The sequence below is a fragment of the Archocentrus centrarchus genome, chromosome 4, assembly GCF_007364275.1.
Source record: "Archocentrus centrarchus isolate MPI-CPG fArcCen1 chromosome 4, fArcCen1, whole genome shotgun sequence".
Taxonomy (NCBI): domain Eukaryota; kingdom Metazoa; phylum Chordata; class Actinopteri; order Cichliformes; family Cichlidae; genus Archocentrus; species Archocentrus centrarchus.
This window is the reverse complement of record NC_044349.1, coordinates 35522118-35541775: the sequence shown is the minus strand read 5'-3', so window position 1 is coordinate 35541775 and position 19658 is coordinate 35522118. Positions and strand designations below refer to the sequence as shown.

Below are 19658 nucleotides of genomic sequence, written 5' to 3'. Positions count from 1 at the left end.
TTTACTTTGTCATTAGAGTGAGCAGAGGATGATGAACAGGTCCATGGAGACATTAGCTAATCTCACTTCAGGTTTGCACTGGAGCCTGGCCCTGTCTGTACATTAGCTGCTGCTGACGGGCGGAGACAAACTGCAGCCTCGTCTCTCTCTGTTTGACACACTGACAGTGATATTTATGGCAAACAAAAACGTGTCACCACGGCTGGATATTTGCCTTTCTGTGGTAAAATAAAATTAGAAATGTCCTTGTCAGGCCACGTTTGGCTGTCAGCCCTATTTCCAGAGAATTGATTTGAATAAAAAACAATAAAGGAGTGCTATGAAGGTTCTCATCCATGTTATTTCTCACCTCTCTTTATCTTTTCCTCCTTTTGTCTCTGTGAACTGTGAAATGACAAAATGACAAAACAGCACTGAAGATGCATTTTCCTTATCTTTGCTCTTACTGAGGGTAACGTTCCCAGCCATTTGAGGTCCACTGATTTAAATAGTTCAACTGATCAATGCTTCTGACCTCCTGTGTTATTCTGAGTAGGCTCTGCCCACCAAATCCTCAGCAAAGAAGATAATCTACCTTTGGTTTTCAATAATTCCTCATCACCTATCACAATGAGGCATGGAGCAGTAAGTGGGTGTCATCTACATTAGCGATGGTATATATATATATATATATATATATATATATATATATTTTTTTTTTAACGAATTAAATATTAAATATTTAATATAAAGTCAGAAATCACACAAAGTGAACATCATATCATATAATGCATGCTAATCTTGGCTATTTTTTATGTATTTTTATCTCTAATTCATCCTGATTCAGTACCAAAGTTTACCCATTCACATGAATGGTTGAGTGTGTCCAAACTTTTGACTGGTACTGTACATTTGGAGGCAAAAACTGTGATGGTGAAGTACTGTTTGAAGTATGCTTAATTTTCACTTTAATACACTTAAAAGCAGAAGAAAATGGATGGATGGATTTATATGTGGATGGATGGATGGGACACTTACCTATACTTACCTGGTTCATAATTAAGACTTACTAAATTTGCTACATATAATTAATGATTTCTAACTATAAGTTAGCAAGTTTATACTTTTTTATATACTATCATGTAATTGTTATATGGTAATTAATCTTTGAGTTATCTGGTCAGGTGGAACATCAAATTCTGTGAAGGTTTGATTTGCTGGAACTTTATCATAATTTTCACTTAAATGATGATACTGTTGAAATTCACAATTTAGTACTAAATTTTGAAGTTACTGTAACTTACTAGTTCAAAATTCTGTTTTAACTGACTAAATTTTGACTTTTTGACCAGATACCTCAAACATGTGACTGTATAATTTATTATCTCAACTTTTTCCGTTTAACTACCTCAGACCTTCAAAAGCAAAGCACATTTAGGAGTAACTACCATCCTCTGCTGCACATTTAAGTCTGATCATTAATCACATGAGCTTGCAGGAACTCCCGATGACATAACTGCACATGGGAGAGTCGCAGCCTATTCTTGGTTGGGGTCTACATACTCCGCCGCATAAAGACCGATGGCATAAAGACTTCAACTTCTCTTCTCACTGTCTGAGCTCATTACTAGAAGAAATGCCAAGAGCTCTGAAATATTCACAAAGCAGAACAGATGACCTCCTTTGGGCTAGCTGTACCACGGCCGATCATCTGTCACCCAGTAAGTAGACACCAGAGCCAGTTTAAGGAGGGCCCTTTAATGAATGTGCGGGAAAAGAACTGCAATACGGCTGCAACCAAGACTGACTTCAATCAGAGAGTTGCACTCACATCTTAGCGCTTTTAGCACTTTGCAGTTGTCGCTTGTTGCAAATATAGAGTCTGTCACAGGCTGTGACAGTTAAAGGAACACTGCTACATATTATACTGATTTACACTGAAACAATAAAAACACTGACTGTGAAGTGACAATTAACCATTTTGTTTAAGTGTCAAGTTCCTCGTGGGGATGTTGTTTTGATGTATACCAGCCACATTAGCATTTTGAACACCGACCGCCCCCCGACCCACAAAACCCAAAGAACTGCTGCTAGTGCCCCAGTGGCAGAGACCACCGGACACCTGCAGAGGCCCCAAGAATGTGCCCTGTTGGTCAGGCAAAAGATTTTAATGTTGTGGCTCACTTGCACTTAGATTGCAGTTATTGAAATATTACACTACAAACTATAAGGCTCTTTATTAATGGCCACAAGTGTCACCCTATCAGTGAATCATTTGTACAGTGCACTATGTGTGTAGACAGAAAAATCTAAACTTGAGCTCCACTTTCTGCCCTTTTATGGAGCTTTCAACCTTATCTCACAGTCAGAAATGTTAAAGGTTTGACGAAGTTATTTATTCTTTGGATCGTGATAAAACATACCTCAAAAATCTTTTAAGTAATCCTTGAATATCAGTCAGTCAGTCAGTCAGAATACTTTATTGATCCCAAAGGGAAATTACTACTGTTACAGCTGCAACTGTTTCATTTAAACGAGTAAACCTAAAACACAATAACATACACTAAAGGCATAAAAGTATAAAGACTAAAGAGATATTTTGACTATATACACATCTAAATCTATACACATATGAAAATTGTGAGTGCAAAAATGTTTTTTTTGTTTGAATATCTTGCTAATGATCACATGAAGTATAAAACTTTAAGTTTAATGGCACAAACAAAAGTAACACAGTAACCAGTTGACTTGACTGTGACACACTGGCCTGCTCATCTCCCACATTTTACAAAGGAGGTTTTTTCTTCTTCCCAGACACTGAGACAAATCGCTCTGATTAATTAGACTGAACCAAACGTACAGTGTGTAAACTGGATCAATCAATCACTGTCACTCGCTAAGCTGAGCCTGACACATCCTGACAGGAGCCAACCTAGTTACTAGGTAACAAATGTCTAAACAAATGTCTCAGTCATTTTTCTGTGTGAGCGCGCTCCATTTGAAGCAGCACATTCCTTTTGTACTTCTTCCTCTTTTGTCATTTGAAAGCCTTTTATGTTACTGTCAGCTTTAAACTATTTGTGCACATTAATGAAAGAAAACATTTAAAGTTCATTAGAGGGCTACGTATGTGCTTCTGTTATTGTGCAGCACTGCTTTTATTGTTTGCAGAGGTCGTTCCACGGATCACCTCATTGTTTTAAATCAGAAAGGGATTAAGTTACTGCTACTGCAAACCGCTGTTGTTTCATCAAAATACACAGTGTGCCTTTGACTGAAGCAGTCACAGAGAACAGTTCATTTGTCATTGATTAGATGACTGCCACTGTTCATCAAAATTTCTCACTCTAAGCTTTTTCATTGCTGTATAATGTCATTTTTCGTGGAGTAATGGAGCTAGAAGAAGCTGCCTGAAGACGTGTGACAGCATGTCAATCCAGGGTGTTGCAAACATGAGTTTTTATTATTATAATTATTATTATATTATTATCCTTTGTTACTTCCATTCTTGTGTTTCAAACTAAATCTGAACAAACATCCTATTAGTGTGTAATATTTCAAATATTTATATTGACATTATATTATACTGACAATATGAAAACTGTTACTTCAAAATGAGATGCCTAATCTTTGACTAAATTCTAACAAACAACATGTAAAACCAAAGTCTATAATGTTAAAAACCACATACATATGTTTCCACACAGCTTTCCATATACTATACTATACTATACTTTTTTTCTCTCCTAAAAACATTACAAGCAAGTACAATAAGAGGAAAAACTGATATTTGGACATTTACAGCTGAGTCTCAACAACAGCGACAGAGGCGTCATTTTACATTCAGCCCATGTGGTGGAAACGCCTCTTGTTGTTTAACCACGAGTTTAAAAAGTCACATTCATTAACGCCAACAGGACAAGGTCAAATGACTTCAGCTCACCATCTGTCATCAAAGGGCCCGCAACACAACAAATGGCTTTCTAATGTACTTATCTGTGGTCTGTGCTCAGGGGAATTACCAAAAAGAAATGCTAATTGCCCACATCCTATTTATCGTCTCTTCTTTGAAATGATCCATACAAGTTCATTTAGTGTGCTGTGACTGGGCAGCCAGGAGGAATACAGATCTCTGATACACTATAGAATAATAATTTTCCGTGTAAATGACTCCTTGTGTGTGAGGTGAAAAAAAAAAACTGCAAGAAAAACACCAGAAAAATAGTCCCCGAAGAAGCTTAGTGAAAAGGTCACTGTTTATTACTCAGACACAGAGTCTGGACTCATACACCCTGTGGGTGACTGCTGAACAGTGCAGCACACACATCATCCATAAAAAAGTGAAAGTCCTATTCTATTCATGACATTCACTTGTTTCAGTGCATTCATCACTCCCACTCACTTCCACCAAATCAGATCATTTCCATGACACAGGAATGACAGAAAAACACAAACTATGAACTCATGATGCACCTGATAATCAGTGTTTTCTGGTGCAAACAGTGTGTTCAAGATTAAATAAACGTAACATTATAAGTGATGTGATGTCAGCCATCACAATCCTGATGAAAGAGGAGTTTTGAAAAAACACTTTGAAGCACAGAACAACTGTTCAGGCCATTCCTGCTGAGAAAGCCTCTCTGAGTGCTCACCAGTCCAAGAACATCACTGAGGCTGTTCTTCCAGTGTGGTCCACAAAAAGCACATTTCTGTACATATCTTCAGACTCTTGAAGTGCTCATAACTGCACTTAACATTTGCAGATTGTTTTCCCTTTTTACAGTAAAAATGGAGGGAGACTCTTGATTTTGGATGTCAGTTATGTGAATATATATTTGAAGCTATTTCCTGTTTTCTTTTGTAAGTCCTGTCTCCCTCCCCTCACCCCCAACTGGTGGCAGATGACCCCCCCCCTCCCTGAGCCTGGTTCTGCTGGAGGTTTCTTCCTGTTAAAGGGAGTTTTTCCTTCCCACTGTCACCAAGTGCTTGCAATCTGGGGGTCGTTGGGATTTTCTCTTTACTATTGTACAGTCTTTAACTTACAATATAAAGCTCCTTGAGGGGACTGTTTGTTGTGATTTGGTGCTATATAAATAAAACTGAAATTGAATTCAGTTTGAAATGATCTGAGACCAGGCAACGTTTCCTCAACCTTCTGTTGTCCAGTTTGGGTGACCCTGTGTGAATTAGCTGACAGGAGGGGCACCCAATGTGATCTTCTGCTGTTGTAGCACATCCACTTCAAGGTTTAATGCAATGTGTGTTCAGAGATACTCTTTGGCCATTCTCCTCTGACCTCTGACACGAACAAAGCATTTTCTCCCAGAGAGCTGCAGCTCACTGGATATTTTCTCTTCTTCAGACCTTCTCTGTAAAAACCTAGAAATGGTTGTGTAGGAAAATCCCAGCAGATCAGCAGTTTCTGAAACACTCAGACCAGCCCGTGTGGCACCAACAACCACATCACGTTCAAAGTCACTTAAATGATCTTTCTGCTCCATTCTGATGCTCAGTTTGAGCTTCAGCAGGTCGCCTTGACCATGTCTACGTACCTAAATGCACTGAGCTGCTGCAATGTGACTGAGAAGAAGGCTGAACAGGTGTACCTGATAAAATGATTGGTAAATTTATTGTTTATAATGATGCAAGTGTGAGGGTGTATTTTTTACCCAACGAATAAATTGAAAAATGTTTAAAAGTAAACTCCAGGAAATTAATTAATAAACAGTGGCTGGTGCAAACAGACAATTTAATAAATGAATAAATACATTTGACATTAGAAAGTACCAGACTAACTTCCCAGTCTCAGTTTATCTTATCCTTGAAGGTTCGGCCACAGTATGTACAAATAAAACATCACCATGTTCTGTTATTAATCTGGATAAAATTGCTCTGTATTGATTAAGGGGAGAAGATGTGCTTTTTGTACAGGATTTTATCACTGAGTTATGAGAACCAGCCTGGACAGGAAACCGGCAAACCGCACGTGTAGATAGTGGCAGTATGAAAATGTTCTGGTTAGTGAGGCTCAGAGGGGAGGGAGATGGAGCACACACAGGCCTGTCTCTTCTTGAACTCTGTGTCCCACATGTGCATGTGTGATATCTTCTGATTCCTTAATATAATAAATGTCTTAATTTTTGAATTAAAGTGTTTCAGGTTTATTTCTTCACAAATAAAAGAACACATTATAAGCATGGCCAAAGTTTCAAATAATGAGATTAGTGATCTCTGACTTATCAGTCAGCTAAAAATTGGTTTAAAGAGGATGAATCAGTGAACTGTGAATCATGCAAAGCTACTCTGACAGACTTATCAATAAAAATGAAGAAGGAAAGGAGTCCCCTTTAAAAAAAATGGCACTTACTGTATTTCTGCTTCAGAGTGTTGTTATTTATTCATTGTCACCTCCTCCTGTATCTACATATTTATTATAGTATGAAATCTGGGCCTGAGCCCTGACTGCTGTTAAGAATTATGTAATATTATTGAAAGCACCCAAAGAAATTACTAAATGGACCTTTTTAGGTAAGATTGTTTTGTCATTACGGTTTCCAGGGAAACTCAGATTACTGTTAGATGCTATCTGGTTATGAGAAAAAATTAAGATTACCATAAAGATTACCAAGCTACAGCGAAATTACGCTAATTTATCCTCTCCAATATGTTGGTTTTGAATCTTCAGGAAACTTGGGTAGATTAAACTGCAGTGAAAACACATAAGAGAAGACAAATTTCCATGATATTAATGGTTGGATTAAAAGTAAGCATACAGCTGAGCACTGAGAGACTCTAGAACAAGCAGTATCTGTGTCAAAAACTGATCCCATGTTTGTATGAATCATGACGGTCAGTGAGAGGATTTAAAACTGAGAGAAACAGGTAAAAGAACCTGAAATTGGCCACAGGATGAGCTGATGATATTGCCAACATCAGGTTTGTTCTATCAAGTGAGAAAAGTGAGAGGTCAGGGTTATTTACTGGAGTGAAACATTGAGAAAGTGACTCTAATATAGTGGCACTAAGGATATGAGAGTGGGATCATCTCTCTCAGGAGCCCATCAAAGACGCTTTCCCAGAGCACGATGTGTGAGGTCATCTATGCCTGCCTCTCGGTAACACCCAGCATACCAATCACATTTTTCTTTTTTGTCCTTTTTTTCTGCCAGACAAGAACAACCGGACTGGCTCTGCTTGGTATCCATAGTAACAGATGTAGTATACAAGATGCCGGTTGTGAAAATGCTAAAGACTGTTTGCTAAAACAATAATTGAAGAATCTCTACTAGATAAAGTCATGCTGAAGGCTGTCCATAACAACAGACTGTATATAAAAGATGGATGTAGCCACTGTGACATCATCCATTGGTTTGTCCCATTTTGAAGCCAGTGAGGTCGATTATCTCGTCAATAGTTTTACATCCTCACTGTGTATGACTTTGGATACTGTGGCTCCTCTGAAAAGGAAAGCTTCAAATCAGAAGTGCCTGACTCCGTGGTATAATTCACAAACGCACAGCTTAAAGCAGATAACCCGAAAGCTGGAGAGGGAATGGCGTCTCACTAAATTAGAAGATGCTCATTTAGCCTGGAAAAAGAGTTTGTTGCTCCATAAAAAAGCCCTCCATAAAGCTAGGACATCTTACTACTCATCATTAATTGAAGAAAATAAGAACAACCCCAGGTTTCTTTTCAGCACTGTAGCCAGGCTGACAAAGAGTCAGAGCTCTGTAGAGCCGAGTATTCCTTTCACGTTAACTAGTAGTGACTTCATGGATTTCTTTACAAATAAAATTTTAGACATTAGAGAAAAAATTATTCATAACCATCTCAAAGATTATTCTTCATGTTCGGCTGCTTTCAGCACTGCTGGTATTTGTTTAGACTCTTTTGCTCCAGTTGATCTTTCAGAGTTAACTTCAATAGTTACTTCCTCCAAACCTGCAACATGTTTGTTAGATCCCATTCCTACTAGACTGTTCAAAGAAGTCTTTCCAATTATTGATGCTTCAATCTTAAAAATGATCAATCTGTCTTTATTAGTTGGCTATGTACCACAGACCTTCAAGGTGGCTGTAATTAAACCTCTACTTAAAAAGCCATCACTGACCTAGCTGTCTTAGCTAATTATAGGCCAATCTCCAACCTTCCTTTTCTCTCAAAGACTCTTGAAAGAGTAGTTGTAAAACAGCTCACTGATCATCTGCAGAGGAACGGTTTATTTGAAGAGTTTCAGTCAGGTTTCAGAATTCATCACAGTACAGAAACAGCATTAGTTAAGGTTACAAATGATCTTCTTACAGCCTCTGACAGTGGACTCATCTCTGTGCTTGTCCTGTTGGACCTCAGTGCAGCTTTTGATACTGTTGACCATAACAGGGGCACAGGAGGCAGAAGTGCCACACAAGATGGCGGCGCGCATAGTCGCAGCGGCTCAGTGCTCTCCTTTTCGGTGCTCTGTGAAATTGTGTATGTTGTTATGTGTGCTTCAACTGTGGCTCAACACATCACCATTATGTCGGGCGGACATTATAACATACAGACGGCACGAACTCCTACATATAGGAGCACAAAGTGAGCAGGCGGTTATGGCTGACTTCCTCCACTCTCACAACATCCCGGTGGACATCGCCAGACCACCTGGCTCTTTGTGGTTCATCATCCCTGTGAGGGGGGGTCGCAGACGGAGACGGCGCAGAGAAAGGAGGCAGAAAAGAGGCGGCAGAGCTGGCGTTTTGGAGAGGCTACGTAAACGGCCTCATAGACCTCCGTTACCCAGTGTTTTCCTCGCCAATGTAAGATCACTCCCGAATAAAATGGATGAGTTGAGACTGCTGGTGGCTACAAACAGGACCGTGAAGGACTGCTGCGTTTTGCTCTTCACTGAGACCTGGCTTCATTCATCCATTCCTGATGCAGCCATCGAGCTAGCCGGCAGGACAACGCACCGGCATGACAGAATGCGGACCTCCGGTAAGAGCAGAGGAGGGGGTGTGTGCTTGTATGTAAACAACAGCTGGTGTACAGACAGTATGACTGTGAACAGCCACTGCTCTCCGGACCTGGAGTACATGACTGTTAAATGCAGGCCCATCTATCTGCCCCGTGAGTTTACAGCTGTTTTGATCACTGTTGTTTATCTTCCCCCTGATGCTAATGCTAACTCGGCTGTTAGTCTCTTACATGACACGGTTTGCAGTCAACAGAGCAGATATCCTGAGGCTGTACACATCATTGCAGGAGACTTTAACCATGTCGATTTAAAGACTGTTCTACCCAAGTTCCATCAGCATGTTAAATGCCCTACAAGAGGGAACAGCACACTGGATAAAGTCTACTCTAACATCAAGCTGGGTTTCAGGGCTGTGCCACTGCCACATCTGGGCCAGTCAGACCATCTGTCCCTGCTTATGATTCCAGCATACACCCCCCTCAGCAAAACTGCTCTTTCTACATCTAAGACTGTTCAGACCTGGCCTGAAGGTGCCTCTCAACAGCTGCAGGACTGCTTTGAAACAACTGACTGGGACGTATTCAAGCACCAGGACCTGGAGCAGTATACCTCGGCTGTTCTGGACTACATCAAGTTCTGCACCGACACTGTAACTGTGGACAAGAATATCCGGGTTTTTCCAAATAGAAAGCCATGGATGAATGGAAAGGTGCAGAGCTTACTCAGAGAGAGGAACATCGCCTTCAGAGCTGGTGATGGGGCGCTTTACAGCGCTGCCAGAGCCAACCTGAAGAGGGGCATCAGGGAGGCCAAGGCTGTGTATAAGAGGAGGATTGAGGACTGTTTCCAGAGCCACGACTTCAGGCAGGTGTGGCAAGGGGTTCGGCATATTTTGAACTACAAACCCAGCCTGTTAGTTGATCAGCGTAACATCAATCTGGCAGAGGAGCTGAACAGCTTCTTTGCACGCTTTGAGGTACAGCAACCAGAGACAGCCATCCAACATCCATCAGCAGGCAGCAGCAGCATCCTCAGGCTGCAAGAGCAAGAGGTGAGGCGTATGCTGGAAACTGTGAACCCCAGGAAAGCTGTGGGGCCCGATGGTGTCTCTGGACGGATACTGAAGGTCTGTGCGGCTCAGCTGGCTGGTATTTTTACCAGCATTTTTAACCAGTCCCTGAGCCAGGCTGCTGTCCCTTCCTGCCTGAAGTCCTCCATTATCGTCCCCATCCCCAAGAAGAACACTATCAGAGGTTTGAATGACTACAGGCCAGTAGCACTCACACCAATTGTTATGAAGTGCTTTGAAAAGCTTGTCCGGGCTCACGTCATCTCCAGTCTCTCCCCCAGACTAGACCCCCACCAGTTTGCCTACAGAGCCAACCGGTCCACAGAGGACGCCATTGCCACGGCCCTCCACTCTGCCTTCTCTCACCTGGAGCAGGGGGGGAACTACGCTCGGCTGCTCTTTGTGGACTTCAGCTCGGCGTTTAACACCATCCTTCCTGGCAGACTGGTGACTAAACTGTCAGATCTGGGGATACCACGCTCCACCTGTCTTTGGATCAAGGACTTCCTGACAGACCGTTCCCAGAGGGTAAGAGTAGGTCCCCACCTCTCTTCAGCCATCAGCCTCAGCACCGGCTCTCCACAGGGCTGTGTGCTGAGTCCCCTACTCTTCACCCTCTACACACATGACTGCACCTCCATACATGCCAGTAACTGCATCATTAAGTTTGCGGATGACACCACTGTGGTGGGGCTCATATCAGGCGGGGATGAGTCAGCATACCGGGACGAGGTGCAGCGGCTGTCAAGGTGGTGCAGTGAGAATAACTTGATCCTGAACACCACTAAGACAAAGGAGATGGTAGTAGACTTTAGGAGGACAACACATGTCATTCAACCTCTGTTCATCGAGGGGGATGAAGTGGAGCTGGTTTCAGATTTTAGGTTCCTGGGAGTACATCTGCAGGATGATTTGACCTGGAGTATCAATACGACCAGCATTTACAGGAAGGCCCAACAGAGACTGCATTTCCTGAGGGTTCTTAGGAGCAACCATCTGACCCAGAATCTGCTGGTGTCCTTCTACCGTTGCTGTGTAGAGAGCATCCTGACCTACTGTCTGTGCGTGTGGTTCAACAGCTGCACAGCAGCAGACAGGAAAACACTCCAGCGAATCATCAACACGGCTCAAAAGATCATAGGCTGTCCCCTGCCCTCCCTCCAGGAACTGTTCAATGCCCGCTGCCAGAGGAGGGCACAGAACATCCTCCAGGACCCCTCACACCCTGGACACTCCTTGTTTCAGCTACTGCCATCAGGCAGACGTTTCAGGACAATGAAGGCCAGAACAAACAGACTGAGGAACAGCTTTTATGCCAGGGCTATCATTGAACTGAACTCTGTGTGGTTTGGACAGTGATGTGGGGTGGTAGTGCTGACTGTGTGCGTGCGTTGGTGTGTATTGGGGCTAGATTCGTCTGTTAATTTACTATTGTGCACTGTATTTTAGTAATCATTTTTATCACTCATATTTTTATTATTTTATTATTTATTGTCTGAGGCACCTAGAAAGGAATGCATTTTAAATTTCGTTGTGCAACTTCTGTGTACAATGACAATAAAGATTCTGATTCTGATTCTGATTCTGAACATTTTATTACAGAGATTAGAGCTTGCTATAGGTATTAAAGGTACTGCACTGCAGTAGTTTGAATCATATTTATCTCATAGACTCCAATTTGTTCATGTAAATGGGGAGTCTTCTTCACACACTAAGGTTAATTATGGAGTTCCACAGGGTTCTGTGCTAGGACCAATTTTATTTACATTATACATGCTTCCCTTAGGCAGTATTATTAGAAAGCACTGCATCAATTTTCATTGTTATGCAGATGATACTCAGCTTTACCTATCAATGAAGCCAGATGACACACATCAATTAATTAACCTGCAGGAATGTCTTAAAGATATTAAGGCCTGGATGACCTCTAATTTCCTGCTTCTAAATTCAGATAAAACTGAAATTCTTGTTCTCGGCCCCACAAATCTTAGAAACATGGTGTCTAACCAGATACTTACTCTGGATGACATTACTTTGGCCTCCAGTAACACTGTGAGAAATCTTGGAGTCATTTTTGACCAGGGTATGTCCTTCAATGCACATATTAAACAAATATGCAGGACCGCTTTTTTGCATTTGCGCAATATTTCTAAAATTAGAAACATCCTTTCTCAGAGTGATGCTGAAAAGCTAATTCATGCATTTATTACTTCTAGGGTGGACTATTGTAATTCATTATTATCAGGCTGTCCTAAAAGCTCCCTGAAAAGCCTTCAGCTGATCCAAAATGCTGCAGCTAGAGTACTGACAGGGACTAGAAAGAGAGAGCAGATTTCTCCCATATTGGCTTCTCTTCATTGGCTCCCTGTTAAATCTAGAATAGAATTTAAAATCCTTCTCCTCACATACAAGGTCTTGAATAATCAGGCCCCATCTTATCTCAAAGACCTCATAGTACCATATCACCCCAATAGAGCACTTCGCTCTCAGACTGCTGGCTTACTTGTGGTTCCTAGGATACTTAAGAGTAGAATGGGAGGCAGAGCCTTCAGCTTTCAGGCGCCTCTTCTGTGGAACCAGCTTCCAGCTTGGATTCGGGAGACAGACACCCTCTCTATTTTTAAGATTAGGCTTAAAACTTTCCTTTATGATAAAGCTTATAGTTAGGGCTGGATCAGGTCACCCTGAACCATCCCTTAGTTATGCTGCTATAGGCCTAGTCTGCTGGGGGGTTCACATAATGCACTGTTTCTCATTCACCTTATTTACTTTGTTTATAATCCACTCTGCATTTAATCATTAATTGATATTAATCTCTGGCTCTCTTCCACAGCATGTCTTTCTCTCCCCTCAGCCCAACCGGTCGCGGCAGATGACTGCCCCTCCCTGAGCCTGGTTCTGCTGGAGGTTTCTTCCTGTTAAAAGGGAGTTTTTCCTTCCCACTGTCGCCAAGTGCTGCTCATAGGGGGTCGTTTTGACTGTTGGGTTTTCTCTGTATTATTGTAGGGTCTTTAACCACAATACAAAGCGCCTTGAGGCGACAGTTTGTTGTGATTTGGTGCTATATAAATAAAATTGAATTGAATTGAATTGATCTTTTGCAGCATCGTTTGGATAATGTAAGCTGTGTCCAAATTCAGGGGCTGCATCCTTCGAAGGACCCAGTCTACGTAGGCCGGGTCCCTCGAAGCCCGTGAAGGCCAGAAATGAGAGGCTGTGAAATCGGACAGTGTAGCCTTAATATCTGCATCACCTACTGTAGCTCCTGTCGCCTAGCAACCACAACAGCACGAAGCACAAAGAAGCTGGTAGCCCTTTAAGACCTATAATAGAACAGGTCCCCCAGACCATCTCTTTACAGTTATACATGCTGTAGTACCATCTTGTGGAATATTTCAACTCACTAAACATCAATAGAATCTTCAGAACCCTAATTATAATAATATGTCTGAAGGAAATCCAGAGTAACTACATAAGGTAGCTAAAAAGTGCACTAAGTAATTGAGAACCATTTTCTGTATCTACATGTTATGCTAGACACAGAAATGCCATAGCAGTACATGCTAATGCACTACGCAACCCATTACAGGATGGATACAGCGCTCTGGGACACGTTGAATGCATACACAGTAAGTGTAAATCCTCTGGTTTTATATGCAAAATAAATTATTGCTCTATCGTATATGGTTGCAGTTCTACCAGCATTTAAAAGCAGTTAGCGGTCACAAGGGGTTAAAGCCTGAACTTTTGCTCCTTTTTTGGGGGTTTATTTAATGTCGGCTCTTAATTGAAAATAAGCTGGTAAAACAACACATTTCTACAGACGAGGAATACAGATGAGCAAATGATTCATTTCCCAATATATTGTCAGCTCTCTAGTTAGACATTAATGTTAAATAAAACTAACTTTCATCTCTGCCAGACTGATTTGCCCAGGAACAAATGAAACATAAAAATAAACTAAACATCAGCCGTTAGAGATCATCTGAGTGAATTATGTCTGTGTTTAACTTCCACTCAAAAGCCAGCGAGGGTTTGAAAAGGATGTGCCGGGAGTCGGGCGTTCTATCCGGTCAGCTGACAGCTGGCGCTGCGAGCTGCTGGTAGAGCAGCAGGGAAGGACATCTTTGCAATTAAGCGATACTGTATCTTGATAAATGGAGCAAATATTTGAGTTCTACACATCTACATTCTGGCCTGAAAACATCTTAAAAGTTTATTTTGTGTCACCGAAACAGTCATATTTTAAACGTTTTGGCCGCTCTCCTCTGCCATTGTCGAGTTTGAGTTTTGCTGCACAATGAATCATGGGATATGGTAGGCCATGAAGGATACACCAGACCCATCCTTCAAATCTGGGGACAAGAAGTTTTTGAATTTGGACAGCCGTCGTCGCCTCGCTGTGACATAATCGGAACACAAATGTGGCCTTCGAAGGATGCGGCCACTGAATTTGGACAGAGTGACCAAATTTTACACAAGAGAGTAGAGTCTGCAAGCTTGGTTAGCAAACCACATTTATGGACTGCATGGTGCTTCAGTGGTTTGTGCCACAGTGATGGTCTCATCTTCTCTCGGTCTATTAAGACTTCACAGTTAAGTTAAACAGGAACTAGAAATTTCGAATGCACTATTTTTCCTCTGTCCACAAATGAATGAGAAGTCTTGATCACTGGCTCACTGCAGGCTGTGTAAAGAACATGGATATAGCCACTGTGCAGGTTCTGGACTCCAGTTCAGGGACTCCAGTAAACTCAGGTGAAACCTGGCAGACAGCTAGTGGATACAGGTGTTTATATCAGGCTGTAAAAATGTTTGTGTCACTGTAAAGTTGGACATTTTAACACGACTCACCTCTGGAGCCTCTGCTGGACATTAGAGGAAGCGCAGTTTTAGTACTTTTGTTTTTTAAAGCTCCTGCAGTTGCAGCTTGCCTTTCACAGGCTCTGTGCAGGGGCAGGGAGGAGGACGTGTTAGGATGCTTTCATGTTTTATTGAAGTTGTTTTTAAATGATCTCATCAACAGTTCAACAGTCAACTCAGTCTCATCACTGGGTTTTTAAGCTGCAGGATGATTTATAGGTTGTGTGCTGAAATGATCATTTTTATAAAATTGGTAAAATGCTGATATTAATGCGAAAAATCCAAATTCTACATCAACAGCATTCAGATATTAATTTTGCTACAGGATAATTTAAATCAGTTTCCACATTGCCTCTATGTCCCATCAGAGGGGCCTGCCCCAAAGTTTGAGAACCACAGAGTAAACTGATGTGCTGTTATGCATATGCATAATAACTGCAGGTTTTAAAGGTGCATTTTTTTTAACCAATGCAACTGATCTCTTAACAACAACAGGCCTGCCAGCACCAGTCAGAGCTCTGTTGGACAGTGCTGGTTAGCCAGGTGCCTTCTAATGCAAACCACGGCTACAAATACAAACACGCTCCATCGGCAAAGGAGACATCGTGATGGCGAGCTGAATCTCAGCCACATCTAAGGCAGAGCGTGCTGTTACACACAACAGGCTGTTAGGTGTCAGCTGGGTGTCACCTGCTGCTGCTGCTGCTCGTAATGCAACTGGAGTTTCTCAGATGGTTGACGACTGACCTCCAGCTCAGCCATTTCTTACCTGTTCTTTTGCAAAGATAAAAACAGCCTGTTTTCAAGTTAATACCTCATAAGCAACGACTCACAGAAGCGTGTTCTATGAAACTCCTCTTTGTTATGCACTGATTGTAACTACATTACCATATGCCAGCAAACTGCCACCAGAGGCCACTTTGTAAACCCTAAACAAGAACAAAAGCAGAGCCTCTTCACAAACACATTCACTTTATACAAGAGAAAATGAGTCAGGGAATTACCTATCTCTGTCCTCCACTCAAAGTTTCCACCTTCAATTGTAATTTATATTCATGAGGACATGCTGATGAGTTACATCTTGACCCTGTAGGTCACCAAGTAAGACACAATCAGGCTGAAAAACTGGAGCATTTTTCACTTTTGCAAACAAAAATCCCACAACCAGCGACAACATTAAAGCGTTAAAAAAATGTACACCTACCCACTAAATGTATAAAGTGGTAAAATGTGACAATAAGAAAGAATGTCATTAAAATTCATTGTTTTAACATTATGATGACAGTAGGCTTAGACAGCGAACAGCAGGAACAAAATGCCACTAGAATAATATCCTGATGATAGTGGCAGTAACTGAAAGGTGTCTGTAAGACATTATATGGAACATATAGTGGGAGTGGGAATATTCTGGACACCTGCAGTGATGTGCTTCTGATCACGGAGAAGCGGCGCTCCACTCTTCAGACATGCTCCTCCCTCTGGAGGGTTCATACAGCAGCAGGATGATGAACCCAAACACACCTCAAAGTTTGCAACAACCACAAAACACCAGAGAAGACCAAGGAGAGCTGATGGTCCTAGACTACAGCATCACAGTGAAACACTTTCAGACTGAGTAAAGATTCCCGACATCCTGGGAAAACACTGGTGAACACACTGGTGGAGTCTGTGCAGCACTGCCGTTATTAAAGCAAAGAGGGAGCAAACAAATTCAGAAATATTCAGAAATTCACTGATATTGTCACTGCTGCTGAAGTTAGACTTTAAAAAGTGCTGCCCATCACCCAAAGAGAGATGGAGGAAATCACCGATCCCCTGTGCTTAATGTGCACACGCCTGAACAGCAGCAGATTACAGTGTTTATTTATCTGATGGGTAGTAACTGCAGATTTTAAAATGTCAGCATTTTAAGTCCCTTTAAAATTGTTGGTTTGTTGCTTTTTCATTCTAACAGCTGAATAATTCACTTTTAATGATCATTTTCTTCATGAAGTTTTCAGAGGGTGAAGCTTTGCATTAATGCTCACCTTGAAAAAGGACTAATGGAAAAAGTTTTTAATGTACATTTTATGCATTCAAACTCAGCATACGATCATTTGAGCGTGTCCAATGAAGTTATTCGGCACAGGCTGTTACCTGTTAGGGTCTGTGATTGCAGTGTAAAGACCTGGGAATGGTTTAATAGGCACCCTTAAAGGTTTAAGTACACAATTAATGCATATAGTGTTAATGCAGGTTCTGCCTGATATTATAAGCATTATAAAAGCTTCATTTTCACAGGTATCAGATTATAGAGCTAACAGAATCTGCAGGTTTCACACAGCTGTGTGAGTATAATGAGAAGGCTGATTTGCATTCACATTATGTGATCAGTTAGGTGAAAAATTGCACAGAAGTAAGCCTCACCTCCAATATCCGGTCGCAGCTTCTTGTCGTATTCTTTCAGTAAATTATTGAGTATTTCCGTGGCATCGGTTTGCTGGGATTTAGGAGCCAGCATCTGGTTCACAGTGACATCCTCGTAGTCCTCCTCAGACTCGATTGTTAGAGAGCTACAGGGACACGAAATGAAAGAAGGTGGCTGAAAACAGCAGGAGCAGTGACACTGGCTTAAAACATGCAGCGCGGTCTGCAGAGTGCACGCACGCAAACGCATCCTTAGTGTCAAAGAGTCCTTCACACAAACTTAGAGCCAGCCACAAAGTTTCCTGAGCATTAACAGCATCACCAAAACCAACATGCGACCGAAGGGCGCCACTTACCAGGTATGAAGGGCCGAAAGAAGTAAGACATAAGCCAGTAACGGGGGTGTCATGTTTGTCGCAGGAGGACAACAAGTAGAGACGTGCCAGGTATCGGTGTCTGGACGCGACGGTCACTGCTGCTCAGCGTGAGAGCAGCGCTTCATAGTTTGTAATCCAGCAGAAATGTCATTCATTGTTTTAAATCAGATCGCTCCTCGCGTCAGTTTCTCCTCGCAGACGAAGGAGCAGCTTGTCTCACCTGGACAGAGTTGCAATTCCTGGATAGCGGACGCTGCGCGTCTTTAACGCAGGTGCGCACAGTCTGAACGCCTCCCTCTGAAAGCCCCTGGTCCACCAAAAACTCCTCCGTGGCCAAGTCTGCGTCACTGCACTGTGCGGGCTACTTTACAGACCTCATTAGAGCCGTTACACCTGTTCTCCTTAGTTTCATTTTTCTTTCTTTCCTCGCGATTTATTATCTGCAGAATGTGCCAAAAGAGTTCATCCGTTTGTGAATACTTTGAAATAATGCCTGGAGTATTTGTATGCCGTGTGCATAGTAAATATGCTTCTCTGTGTGGCAGAAACTAGCAATTTATTTGGTCGATTTTTTTAATTAGCTGATTTTAAACATATCAGACAAATAGTGAACATTATGACGGTGATCTCATATTGCCTGTTGTGTGCGACCGAAAAATCCTACGTATATTTAAAAAAATGAATTTCACACAGGCTAGATATCGATTATCACATAGAAATTGTTCTGATTTTTCTATTGATTTATTGATCGACTAATTTTTGTACCCTCTTTTTGTACCCTTTAATGATGCACCTGTGAGGCAGCCTCTTTGTTATTCATTTGAAAGCTTGTATATCAAAGTGCTACCAAATGCTCCTAATTGGCATGCAGCCTCTGAAAGAATGAAGCCGCCTTTGTGGCCGTGTTTGTGATCGTAATTGAGAGCCCTTGTCATGCTGTGTTTAAAGCCCACTGTCTTCTTCCTGTGAGGATGTGATTTATTTAAGGGTGAATGCTCAAGGCGGTGCTCCACTGAATGTTGTACTTTCATAAAGTTGAAGGACACACGAGATGAAAAAAGGCTCAAATATTATGATTTTTTTTATTCTCTAGTATGGGTCAAGCTCGGAGACTGTATATAAAAGATGGACGTAGCCAGCGTGATTTGTCAAGCGCTCCTCTGAAACATTCTGGCTGCAGTGTGTTTGTTTGGTTTTTGGTTTGAGTCACCACGTTTGGACAGAAGGTTGAAGTGCTACATTTTCAGCTAATGCTGAGCTTGATTCACCCCTAGAGTTTAACTGAACACACAAACAGAAATACTAATAAAATCCTAGAATTTTACTCACCAAAACTGGAGCTCAGGCTTCTTGGACAGTCTGTTATTAACAGCACAGCAGCCATATTATTGGTCAGATAAGTTCATTAGATTTTTTCCTAAAACCACTGACACCGCTCAGGAGATACATTTTGTGAATAAGCAAATGAACAAAGAGACACACCATTTACTGTTCACAACCAAAATCCACTGTGCAACATTTATCACACAACTAACAACCTAATGTGCAACATTTTATTTTTTGAAATGACTTACATTGGTGCAATATCTGTTTGATCTACATGTGCAATATTCACTTCATTATCTGTGCAATATCCACTGTGTTTGGAATACTAAGTGTGCAATAACTGCTGTTCACAGTCTCCATTAACCTGGTACTCTGTAGTATATATTTATTAGGAGCACCGGATAGTAAAACCTTCCTTTTCATACTTAAGTAACCTTTTTATTTAAAATTTGAATCTATATGTCTTACATTTTGCACTGTTTTTCCTATTTTTATATTTTTGTATATTTATATATATATTTATGTATATATTTATTTATTTTATAAATACACAAGAATAAAGTCTTAATAAAGTTCAAGAGGCTGAGTTATAAAAACATTCTCCCCTGTGCAGCTGTTATGAAGGGAGAAATTAGCTATAGAGACAGAAGCAGTTTTTGTATGACGCTGTAAACATGTTTATTTC

The 19658-nt window shown here is 41.4% G+C and overlaps 1 protein-coding gene across 2 annotated transcripts in view; it reads right to left on the bottom strand.

Moving 5' to 3' along the window:
* gabrg3 (gamma-aminobutyric acid type A receptor subunit gamma3) overlaps positions 1-17861 on the bottom strand; it is an 81391-nt gene extending 63530 nt beyond the window's left edge. For both annotated transcript variants that reach the window (XM_030728264.1, XM_030728265.1), the window contains exons 1-2: positions 17627-17861; positions 17271-17416 (exon numbers count right to left, since the gene is read on the bottom strand). In XM_030728264.1, the coding sequence (XP_030584124.1) occupies positions 17271-17416; positions 17627-17679 (199 nt within the window). In that variant the 5' untranslated portion in view covers positions 17680-17861. The remainder of the gene's footprint in view (positions 1-17270; positions 17417-17626) is intronic.
* Between the last annotated feature and the right edge of the window lie 1797 nt (positions 17862-19658).